Raw genomic sequence first — 12,714 nt, forward strand, 5'->3', positions numbered from 1 at the left:
ACCATCGGTCAAGCAAGTGTACGGATATTGATATGAGGGCAAGAATAGTAACACCATACCATTTAAAAGCATCAAGTTCAAGTAAGTAACATGTACAGTTTATATTGAAATACAGTATCTTTATTTTGATTAAGAGTGAAGCTGTAGAGAACAATATCCCTCCCATTTGTTTTACATCCCACTCTCACTGTGACTGACAGTGTAAATAATAATAGTATAGGCATTCCAGTTAACCAATCTTGACCACAAACAGAAGTTTGTACCAGACACATACTAGGTAGTCATGTCCAACCTCTCTCATATTAGTTTTAGAGTATTATTCTAGATCGTAACATTAAAATAAATAAAGACATTTGAAAAATACTGTACACATCAATGATTAGCACGCTCTAGTCTCATAGCTCATTATGTTTCTGACTGTAAACTTTACATATTGTTCAAATCACCCTTCTCCCTTGAAATATCAAAAGGAGATTCCAGCCTAGATTTTTTTTTAATTGAGATTCTATTAAAAACCATCATAAGACCTGAAGATCCTTAGATCTTGTCTGTGTCTGGGCAACACTTCTATACAGCCCGAAAAAAAAAAAAAAAAACGTTTTGTGTAAGGCAAAACAAAAGTATTGTTTTGGCATAGTATTCACACCCACATGTGTCAGCACCCTTTCTTACTATAGGTGTAAAGGCACTTTTCAGGATCCCCTTCCATCCCAGGGCTCAGAACTACCCTCTTGGACAAATATACAAGCCCATATAACTTATAAAACCATTTCTGATTTACATGAGAAAAATGCTTGTTAAAATGATCCTCAGGCTTTACATTATGCAAGGACTTTTGATCATGTATGATACGCCTAGCCTGGTTTATTTGATTAATTGTTGATCTCAAACCTGACATTCTCTCGATTAAATGTTTTCTTGCTGCATCACACACCTGCACGCTTTAGAAGCTCACTTGGCAGCCCGTGTTCCTGTTCTACCCAAACCAGTGATCTTACAATAACATGAGATTACCCTGGGGAAGGTTGATTTGATTCATTTATCACTAGGTGATTTTTAGAGAGGATAGAGGACATGTTTTGCATTTATACCGTTTCTTAGAATTGTGTGACCAATAGTCCCCCGGCTGGCCTGTAAAAATGTCTTAACCAACAAAAATGTTCAAGCACCAACATTTGTAATAAAAATGCAAGGATAAACGTGAAAGCGGTTTGAGGTCCATAACGCATCTATCCATTGGTTAGTGGTGGCTATATAAAAAAAAAAAAAAAAAAATCCCCCAAATCACTTCAACAATTCTTGGCACACTCCAAACTCATGGTGAACAGGGTTCTTAATACCTCTTTAGAAAGTTCTGTACAACTATTAAGAGTCAACGATGAGAATATTGTAAGGCATGCACATGTCCATGGTTAGGAAGCACTTTCTGGAGTCCACCTTGTCAACCTTGTCCATCTGGTTCATGGCGTTGGACGCTGGTTCCTGGTGTGGCTCCTCCTATCTGGTGACCAGGCCAGACCCCTGTGTGGTGGTGACGTAGTGGGGGGAGTTGTCGTCTGCCACAGGGGGGACCAGGGTGTTGCCGTTGGTGGGGCTGCAGGGGGGGTTACAGGTGGAGGTGAGGCGCCGTAGGTACTCTGCGTGGACCGGCTTGTGACCCTGCAACACCCGGATGGCCTCGTCAATCTTGAACCACTTCCGTTTTCGACCTATAAAAGGAGGGAAGAGCAGACAGGATCAGCCCAGAGAATTTGTCCCGCCAAACCCTCCCTGTCCATCAGGTACTACTGGGGTTAAACTTTTTTACGTCCAGGTATGCGTATAGGAAGAAAACACTCCGCGTGTGTGTGGTTTTGAACGACCACTGATGAAGTTGAAGACAGTGACTGTTTCCCCATTAAGAGTCTCTTACGCAACGAGATCTGAAATAAACATACAGTAACACCTCTAAACGAGCCCTGCACCCACAGCAGTACCGGGCCGTCATGACAGTCTCACATTCCTCCGCAGCCTCCCACCAACCCTCCCATCGAACGGCATCCATAAAAGAGGCCATCTGTCAGTCAGCTTTATTTATACATTTCCTGAAAACCACTTCCTCCCTGACTTCAATAGTGTCATCTTTTATAACAGTATGTTAAGTAAAGGAATTCCCAGAACACCCTTTGACATTAAGAATAATTCTGTGTCAGGCAGGGTGGTGGGAGGGGTCAGTATGGACACTGACACCAAGAGATCCAACACAAGTGTGAGGTTTGGAGGAGGTGAGAGTTAAACAAGACAACTAGTGTGGAGCCCAGTCTGACACTTACAGGATCAGGGAGAGAGAACAGAGAGAGAGACAGAGAGAAAGGACAGAGAGAGATGGAGGGGGGGAGAGAGGGAGGGAGGAAGAGTGACTGGAAAACAACTGTGGATAGCAAACATCCATGTCCCTTCTGAACAGGCTCAATTCTATTTATACTAGGTATGGGAGTGAAAGATCCCCACTTTTTCTGGCCAGCTACAAATACTTTTATTTTAAACTTAAAACAAATCACGTTTATCGTCTCTCGAGTCAAAAAAAAAGAGAACAGGTGTCTGGTTCATTTCTGAATTTCTGCTTTGCCGGAGCTGTTAATCAATAAAACAAACATAAAGCCTGGAAGTTATCATATAAAATGAACACCCAAACTCGGCACTCACCACACAACAAAGAATGATGACAACAATTTCTTTACAACTGTTTTGGAATTAAACAAGCAGCCCATACTCATTTGATAGCCGGTCATTAAAGCAGTGCAGTTACTGACACAAGCAAAAACAAGTGAAAGCATATCCTCAAATATTTTAGGGTCATAGGTCAGATGTCTGGGGCCCTATTGGCATGAATTGCATGTGTGAGGCTATGTAACTATGGCCCAGTTGCCCATTTTCCAAAAGGATAAAAGAAGCCCTCCTGCCAATCACAAGATCGTACTTTATGTTTTATGTCTCCAGTCAACGTATCCATGTTCAAACGAGGTTTATCACCAGGCCTGTGCTTGTCCATACTGTGGCCCCAATCAAACTTTCAGAAGAAAATGACCAACCCCCATCAGTCACTTCACAGCAGGTGACAGGCATCCTCGGTGCATCCCCAGAGGAGACTGTTATGACCTCAGCTATGAAGTGTGTCATCCGAGAGGGCCCTATAAAGATGAGGAACCTCAAAGCTCTGGAAGCTTCACATGCAAAGAATAGTCTACACTCTGCACCGAGAGAATAGTCTACACTGCACCGAGAGAATAGTCTACACTCTGCACCGAGAGAATAGTCTACACTCTGCACCGAGAGAATAGTCTACACTGCACCGAGAGAATAGTCTACACTCTGCACCGAGAGAATAGTCTACACTCTGCACCGAGAGAATAGTCTACACTCTGCACCGAGAGAATAGTCTACACTCTGCACCGAGAGAATAGTCTACACTCTGCACCGAGAGAATAGTCTACACTCTGCACCGAGAGAATAGTCTACACTCTGCACCGAGAGAATAGTCTACACTCTGCACCGAGAGAATAGTCTACACTCTGCACCGAGAGAATAGTCTACACTCTGCACCGAGAGAATAGTCTACACTCTGCACCGAGAGAATAGTTTACACTCTGCACCGAGAGAATAGTCTACACTCTGCACCGAGAGAATAGTCCCACTTTACATCAAACCCTTTCACCTCCATGGTTTCATCGACAATGACGAGACGGGATGCGGACATTAGCGGTCTTCTCAGTTTAACCAACTTAAATAATAACTTGGAGGCCAGAGTCATAGACAACCACCTTGTCTCTGTGACTCAGTGCTAAATAGGATCCATGACCCTGAGAAATAACACTGCAGTGTAAAAACATTCCCCAAACCTCATTTCACACCCCAGGAGCAGAAGAGATCAACCCCCCCCCTCCACCCCCCCCCCCCCCCTTTTGCCTTCTGAGTCACAAATGAGCCTGTGTTCTATGTTTTGATGTCTACATCACAGACTTAAGGTGGGGGTTAGCAAGTGTGAGAAAGTTCTAAGAAGTCAAAAGGAGGAACAGAAATAGAGGGCAGGGTGAAATGCATTCCACCAACTCAGCCTGTGTGTCCCGATAAGAGAGCCTCATATTCATTTTTCATTGAAACGTTATTTATTCATGGGGAACGGTGTCCCATGCAGCCCATGCAGACACTACTGCAGCAGATTACGCAACCCGCTCTCCCTAAGCAAGACTTGGATCTCGATGTGGAAGCCTACCGATTTTGAGCGAGTCCTCCCAGTCCTCCAGAGTCTCCGTCACGGTCAGGACATAGACGTACGTCCTGTGCTTCCTGTCCTGGTTGTGCTAGACGGCGAGGGCGACACCAAAACAAAAACACTGATTCCCCTCCCAGCTTGTTTCTGCATGCAGGCATTGTGTGATGTCTACATTGCTCTGTGCTCCGACAACAGGACAGATGTCTATTTAGCGAAAACAGATAAGTTTGGTATACGAGAGACATTGCCACCGTCCGCGATCCCACCGCTAGGTAAAGGGTTAATAACCAAGGTTGTAATGACAGCGTTGTGATGATGTGATGGTGGGTGTGACGTGCAGTGTTGCTCCACAGTGTGTGGCGTGATTAGACCGGCACGTATGGATTTACCTCAAACACTCCCAGGAGCCTGCCAAGCTTGCCCTTCACGCCAGCCTGCAGACACACACACAGAGACACACACAGAGACACACACACAGACACACACACAGACACACACAGACACACAGAGACAATCAGGTTTATGAAATGCAAAGACTGGGCAGTCTCTCAAATAAACCATAGATTAAAGATAGCATTAGAATGTCTCAACAAACAAAAAAACACCTCTACTGGTGACCCCCCCTCCTCCCCCTCCCCTCCCCTCCCCCCCCCCCTCATCCCCCCCCCCTCCCCCTCCCCTCCTCCCCCCCCTCCCCTCCTCCCCCTCCTCCCATCCCCCCCCCTCCCCCTCCCCTCCTCCCCCCCCCTCCCCCCCCCCCCCTCCCCTCCTCCCCTCCCCCCCTCAGTCAGAGACAGCCCCTGAGGCTTGACAGCCACTAACAGACCCTGATGGGAACACCTACTGTGGGATATTTCCATGCTGCTGGAATTTCAAATGGAGCACAACACGTGATGTATGGATGGGTACACTGCGTCTCTGCTCCTGACACAGGCTGCATCTCGCCTGCCCTGTGCTGACCTATTTGCCTGCTGGGCTTGCAAACCGTCTGCTGAACTGCGTAGCTGCCTGCCTGGCCAACTTGAATGTCTGCCTGGCTGGTTGCCTGCCTGCCTGTCTGCCTGGCTAACTTGAATGTCTGCCTGTCTGCCTGTCTGCCAGCTTTGCTGGCTATTCGACTGTCTGCTCACCCTGTTCTCTAGTTATTGGGATCCACATCAAACCTGAACCTCTGTTTCAGAAGCAGTCTCTAAGCTTTAGGTGTTCCCACGGTGGCGAACAGCTGGCAATGGTCTGAGACATAACTCCTGCAGGAGTGTCACAGGAAACATGATGTAGCTTATGCATGAGAAAATTATTTAAAAGATTCATGTGACTCCCTGGCTGATTTAGCTAGCCTGGGTACCTGGCAACATACCAGGACCCCGCCCCCACACGGGTCTTTCAAACCCAGGGGTGGGCCTCCCTCTGGGTTGGCTTCCTGTGAACCCCAGGATCTCCCCAGAGGAGCTTGGGTTACAAAGAGCTCAGAGTCCAGTGACAAACAGAGGTCAGCTGATATTATTAATATTATTCCAAGTATTACTACGGGTACATTGAAGCTCACTGCCACCATGGTGTAGTCAGGGACTTACAGAAAGTTTTATGAAAAGACCAGGACAAGATCTTCCCTCAGAATAGAAAACCTTGACCCTGACTAATGACTTCTCATTTGACTAGTTGCTCTCCAGCTGGTGCCAACAGGGACATAGACTGTACATGCAAACAATCCGTCTGATAGGATCCAAAATGTGTGAACACAAATGGTGCGAATTAAACCGCTCTTGGGTAGTGGAGTCTTGTACCTGACAGAACAATATTAAGAGTGGATCCCATGTGAGTTATGAGCTCCTAACAGATGATGTTGGTGTCCTAGTCCGTTAACCCTATTCATGGACACGTCTTTCTCTGTAGGACGATGTCTGTCACCCGACACCTTGTCTAAATGTCACCGCCATACCTTACAGCTGTCAACACTGCTCCCTCAGGCACAGAACCAAGCGGTCCCCTCTGGCCCAAACCCTCTCACTTACGTCAGTTAACCATTAGCTAGCTAGCTAGCTAGCTAATGCTAGCAGCCTGGCAGGCTGCGTCCCCCTCTCAGCCAGAAACCAGGCATGGAACTCCAGGTCTACCATTCAAGTTGGACACGTGACAGTGAAAATGCCATTGCTAGGTGTGTGTGCCAGTGCATGCGATGGGTGTTACCGGTCCCTACCTCTTCGTACACCTCTCTGACAGCAGCGCCACACGGCTCCTCCTCCGGCTCCATACCCCCTCCCGGTACGATCCACTGGTCTGGGTGGCGACTGCTGCTCACCAGCAGCACCTGGAAGGCGATAGGAGACAGGCGGGTCACGACCCAGCGACAGAGGCAGCACTCGGATGGCTCTGATGCCCAAGGATTACGCTAGCTGAGGCTAACAGACAAGATGAACATTTCAAACCTTGTGCCGTTTTTTTAATGGCCCCAGACTTTGAACAGTGAGGTCATACGAGACAAATCGTAGTATTGCATTCTGATGATTGACAGAACCCACAGAACAGTTTAAATTACTTGACACTGCGGTTCTGCAGATCCTTTCTGCCCACTATCATGGAACCAAACACCCCGTGTCAGATTGCTGGGTCCTGTGGAAATGCTTCCATACAGTATGTCAACATTGACTGCCCTGCAGCTGTGAAACACATCAAGTACACCTCCAATTACCTTTACATGAAGTAATTAAGGTTTAGGGAAAACGCCACACAAACGTAGGACATACAGGAGGCTCGGTTGAGTGACCTGCGAAGCCTGATTTAGAATGTACGCAATCAGTTGAACAATCAATCATTTGAAAAACGATTCCAGCCATGGTATATCTGCACTGAATCTCTAAAGGGCGCAACTGCTTGCAGGGCTAGAATACCTCGGGACTGACCATGAAAGCAATCATATTTCCCTGGAGTCACTTGTCATAAATAAAAGGTCTGACAGCTGCTGTTTCTCTATCAGAGGTCATGGCACAAATCTCGGATGTCCAGCTGAGCTTAATGACTGATATCTGGATCTACCCATACCCCTAGCCAGCAAGTTATGGGATTATAGTCCTTGGAGACCCTACCCAAATGGCTTTGTAGCCTAATAAATGCAATCATTCATAACCATGTCATCAAATCTGATCAGTCACAACAATGAATATAATTTATATGGTTGCAGGGAGATGTCATCTTACTAGTGCTGCTGTTCGTGACCCCTGATCCAGTGAAGAGTAACGCAATGCCCAATACACTTAATATGTATTAGTCACTGCAGTGAAGGCAAAAGCGTAGCCCAATTAGTGGCAACTACAAATCGAACTCACCTCGACAACTATCAAATAAAGTTACCCTGAATAACTGTAAAATACTTTCCTGTAATTGATCTCTGTAATTGACCCATGTCTGGTCAGCACTGCTGCAGGGCTTAGACATCATGGCAACACAGTTATCTGAATATGACTAATGACAACATTTCTCTCTGAATACTAATACCAAGGATAGTCTTTGAGAGAGCAGCTGGGAGTTCAGTAGGTCTGAACAAAGTCACAAAATCAGGTTAACTAGCTCAGGAAAAAAATGAAAGAATGCAAAGAAAGAAGCTGAAGAATTATTCAAAAGTTCAAAACTGACACTTAAGTTTAGCTTCCATCTTGATGCAATTTTGTCTAACCCAGTTATATTCTATCCATCGTACACATTCCCTGAATTAGTGTGGATTGTCAATTCACTAAAATAGACCCAGTACCTTCAAAATCATTAACAAACGATTAAAGTACAACTCAAGCAAAGACTAAAATATCTGTTTTACAACCTGGGATTATTGAAATAAAACGCTTAATGTGCACCCGGGTGTGACAGCATCATAGAATGGGCAATGAGCCATCTCAGGCCTAACTCAATACAGTCCAGCAGGGTTTTGTGGAAACATTGGCACCTCTCTCCCTCACTCTTTCACAAGCACACACACTACACTTCACACGCGCACAGCCAAACAGGCTTTGTAAAATCACTGGATCAGCAATTGCCTTTCTACATGAAAACCAAAACAGCTTAGTAGAACAGCAGGATGACCCCGTCTGGCTTCTGAAGCCCTCGGACTGACAGCCTTATCGTGGCCAAGCTTGGACAGAGACACTGGGACGTGCCATTTTCGACATACATTTCAACTGGACTTTATAAATCATTTGGTAGATATTTGGGAGTCAGATGGCTGAGCGGTGAGGGAGTCGGACTAGTAATCCGAAGGTTGCCAGTTCGATTCCCGGTCATGCCAACTGACGTTGTGTCCTTGGGCAAGGCACTTCACCCTACTTGTCTCAGGGGAATGTCCCTGTACTTACTGTAAGTCGCTCTGGATAAGAGCGTCTGCTAAATGACTAAACGTAAATGTAAATGTAGATATCGTAACGTGCATCAGCTGGTTAGTCTCATTGATATCAGTGTAGTATTTTGAACACAGCAGCAGCCAGCGTACTCCATGATGAGGAGAGGACACGCCGAGGGTGCAGTTACTGAGTTGCAGTGCTGCTAACATGCATCACACAAGCGGCTCCTGTATGATGTTGGCGGAAAGGAGGCAGAACACGGACTCTTGTTTCTATGTGGGAAACAGGTCGGACTTCCTCATCCTGTCTAGCAGCATTCAGAGGGTATATCCCCCCACCCCACCCCAGTGACCCCACCACGACCACTCCTGAAACTCCTGAAACAAGGAATCAAAGCCAATCCACAAGTGAGGGACTGGAGCAATGTGTGCTGGGGGGGGGGGGGGGGGGGGGGGGGGGGCTCTTTACTACAGTGTCAGTAATCACAGGCTTTACCAAGGCACGTACTCTGTCCCCATCACCCGAAAGGGGAGCAATGCAGAGAGTAAAAACAGAACGAGAGCAGTAACACTGCTCTCGTAGGGAGGGACACTAGGGAGTCGGGTGGCTGAACGGTGAGGGAGTCGAGCTAGTAATCTGAAGGTTGCCAGTTCGATTCCCGGCCGTGCCAAATGACGTTGTGTCCTTGGGCAAGGCACTTCACCCTACTTGCCTCAGGGGGAATGTCCCTGTACTTACTGTAAGTCGCTCTGGATAAGAGCGTCTTCTAAATGACTAAATGTAAATGTAACACAAAAAGGGTATCAGGAAAGCAGGGGGAGGTGAGGGAGTTCAGAAAGGGGAGAGGGAGGTAGTTGGTAGAGGAGGGAGAGATGGACTGAGGGAGGGCAGGTGAGAGAGAAGGAGTTGGGAGAGAAGAGAGAGAGTGGATATCTGGGGACAGATCATGTCTCCCTTCAATGCTGCTGATAGTTAATTTGGTGTTGGGCACATAGTGTGACACTCATCTACCTGACCTCTACCCCTCACTCACACTCATAAGGTGTCTTCTCTCCCCACAGTATCCCTGGCCCCCTCTCCCCCCACGGTCACATGTATCCTTTGCCATCTCTCTCTGCCAGTTCATGCACTGCCCTGAAAGATGGTCCACTGGCCACGTAGAAGACTGGCCCTGTTTTACAGGCTCTCTCACACGTAGTTACAAACTATCAGAAAAAAAACAATAACACTGTGCGTTTTCCTATAGTGCATTTGTCGGTGCAAATGGGACGTTTTCATAAAGTATGTGCATAACCTTTTCTGCTATTCTGCGGTTCTTAATTAACATGTGTAAGGGACCCGAAAATGGATTCAACCTATACGGGACAGCTAACGTTTCCGCCACCATTGCTGATGTCTGATTTCATTCTCTCGTATTTATAGACGGCGGTGTAGGCTACCTTGTATTGGGCCAAACAAGCTAAAACTCAATAACGTGTAATCGTAAATAAAACAACAGCATCATTGCCGTTGAAATGTGGATATAACCAATTGGACCCACAACGGTCATAGCCTGAGTGGTGTCGGTAAAATGGTCTTATCAAATAGTCTTAGTTGTGTCAGTATGATTGTAGTGATAACGTCACAACTAATTGTAGGCAGCCTACCTCTCTAATCTTAAATCACACTGTTCCTGTACACACACACACACACACACACACACACACACACACACAATTTCGAAGACACCATTTAAACTAGACTTAAATCCGTGTAGTGTGACTGAATAAAAGCATTGTGTCGTTGTGAAATCAAATGATCGTGTTACCACCAGTAGCCTACTTCCCAAACCGGAAGACATGTCTGAAATAACATAAAGTGTCATTGTAACTCAGGCAAGAAATAGCCTGTAGACCAATGTGTCAGTAGGCTATACGAGCACATTCTTATAAGAATTTTTGTTTTGGTCCTAGCTACTCTGGTTTACATGGAATTGGTGGTTACCACTGTCCCAACCTGCGAATTTGTCTTTTACTGCAGTATTCTCTATACATTAGACAGAGCGTCGGACACAGTTCTGTTCTGAACTCCCAAAGTTCTCCCATGACATAACCATTATAGCGAATTCAATTAATTTGTCACAGTAGTGTCAAGACATGTTTTGGAGAAAATAATGTGCCCTGAACATGCTAAATAGTTTGACATAGATTAGTAGCCCGCTGGACTAAGTAGCCTACACTGAATAACATGTTTTCTAGGTCTGAAGAACATGAAAGCAATAGCTAACCTACGTCTCAAGTGTTAATTTGCGCAGTGAGGAAAACTACACATTATGGTTCGGTGAACCAACCATGTTCGCGCTTGCCTACCTCGTCCTCTTTTTCGTTCTTGAAACATAAACACGCCGCTCGTCTCTTGAACCCCTCGCCGTCATAAGTCCTTGTCTGGTTGGGCTTAAACTTCATCATATAGTCCCAATCTTTGTATTACAAAAAGAAACGTGAAATGTGGTTGCAATCAGGATAGCCTATGGAACAAGACTCCAATGGCTGGCAAAGACCGCGACAGCGAAGCCCCACGATATTCCCAAGCACGTCTTGAGGGTAAGCAATCCACTTTGAACCTTACACATCTACTTACTCAAAAACATAACATGTCCAGTGTCCCTGACTATATCTTCTACCTACCATGGTTGTTACCCTGACTGTCCACATGCATGGCTAAGCGTCAACTGTGGTCAGCTATAGCTTCTCTGAGGACTGCCGCGGACAGCCCATTTACAGTTTACCTATCAGCATCAACGTTGCAGGCCACGATTAGATGTCTGTTAAAGCGGATGATTACGAGTTTTCCTAATTAAATCTGAATTGAATAAGACTCGTTGAGTAAATCTGCGATTGCACAATCTGGGAGTTCGACAACCGATATCAATAGAAACATTTTTGTTGATTAAATTGCTCTCAATCATGAATTAGTTCAACTGATCGATGAGCTTTTACAAATATAAAGCATTGTGTGTTTTACAAATTGATAAAAAAAAAAACGTATTTTAAATACAATGACAAGATTGACGAATGATCGGTGTGGTGTGCACTTGCTAGTATGCTCTTCCCTCTGGTGGTGACTAAGCCTAAGTGCATGTAAACCGACAACTGCAGCAAATCGATCTATGACACAGCATTACATTTTTTGGAGAATTGAAGATTTAGTGTCAGTGCCTCTCGTGGATCCACATGGCGATTTGTCTCTGTCAAGAGATATGGAAAAGTACATACTTTCACATTAAAAATAAGACACACAGCTATCCTCTTATTAATCAACATATTTTATTTACAGAAAAACAAAAGTATGCAGGTTGACTGTTGCCATAGCATTCCGAGAGCAGGAAAACAATTATCCTCTCCAGATTAATAGAAAGAATGAATTTACAAAACAGTGAATTCAACACACTTTTTAAACCAAGACCAATCGTGACAGGAGAGCCTTCCTTCATCTACTTCGTGCCTGCTACTACAACCCACTTTCACCACCCACCTGAACTTCCGCTCCTCCCAACCCAACCCCCCCCCCCCCCCCCACCCCCATATCGCCCAACAACTGACTACTCCAACGCAACCCTTATTTTATGAAGGAAGCACAGCGATGAAGAATGGTGTCTTGCGGCATGAAAAGGGACCCATTTTATGAAAAGAAAAACAGAGCAAGAGAACCATGTAGCTAGAGGGTAGGCTAATTAGTTGGGCGACTGCAGGAAAGATCCAAACAAAGATAAAAGGAGCAGACTGAATACCAAAACATATACCTAAAAGAGAAGACGGAAGTATGGAGCGCATACCCCACCCACAAGGTCACAAGCCTACATTATTCATGGTCTATGCTGACAGCGGTTGCAATCGGTTAATGTGATAATGGCGGAGGACTATTTTTCATGCGACTTTTTTTTAAATATATATCTTTTCCAAGTCGTATGATCGTCTCTGTACCCCATGTTCAAGTCAGGTGTATTTTAAAAGAGGAGTCGCTACACTATGTCGGAGACGTTCCTGTTAGGCTCTTCTACACAGCGGTCCGTCGTACATCTCTTGGGGTGGGACTAGTAGGGCTAGGTTATCTGCTTTTTTAAATTTTTATAGACAAACAGCATCACAAGAAAAAAAA

The 12,714-nt window shown here is 45.5% G+C and overlaps 1 protein-coding gene across 2 annotated transcripts; it reads right to left on the minus strand.

The window, feature by feature from the left end:
- Positions 1-98: 98 nt before the first annotated feature.
- On the minus strand, positions 99-11,305 carry nudt4a (nudix (nucleoside diphosphate linked moiety X)-type motif 4a). Of its 2 annotated transcripts, XM_067234457.1 has the most exons (5): positions 10,926-11,305; positions 6,450-6,560; positions 4,642-4,686; positions 4,253-4,340; positions 99-1,709 (listed from the first exon to the last, which is right to left on the minus strand). In XM_067234457.1, exons 1-5 carry the CDS (start codon positions 11,022-11,024, stop codon positions 1,498-1,500), a joined length of 555 nt encoding a protein of 184 aa, XP_067090558.1. In that variant the 5' UTR covers positions 11,025-11,305; the 3' UTR covers positions 99-1,497. The 2 variants fall into 2 exon arrangements, with proteins under 2 accessions (XP_067090558.1, XP_067090559.1); XM_067234458.1 differs by lacking the exon at positions 4,253-4,340.
- Between the last annotated feature and the right edge of the window lie 1,409 nt (positions 11,306-12,714).

This window comes from Osmerus mordax, chromosome 4 (assembly GCF_038355195.1).
Source record: "Osmerus mordax isolate fOsmMor3 chromosome 4, fOsmMor3.pri, whole genome shotgun sequence".
Lineage (NCBI taxonomy): Eukaryota > Metazoa > Chordata > Actinopteri > Osmeriformes > Osmeridae > Osmerus > Osmerus mordax.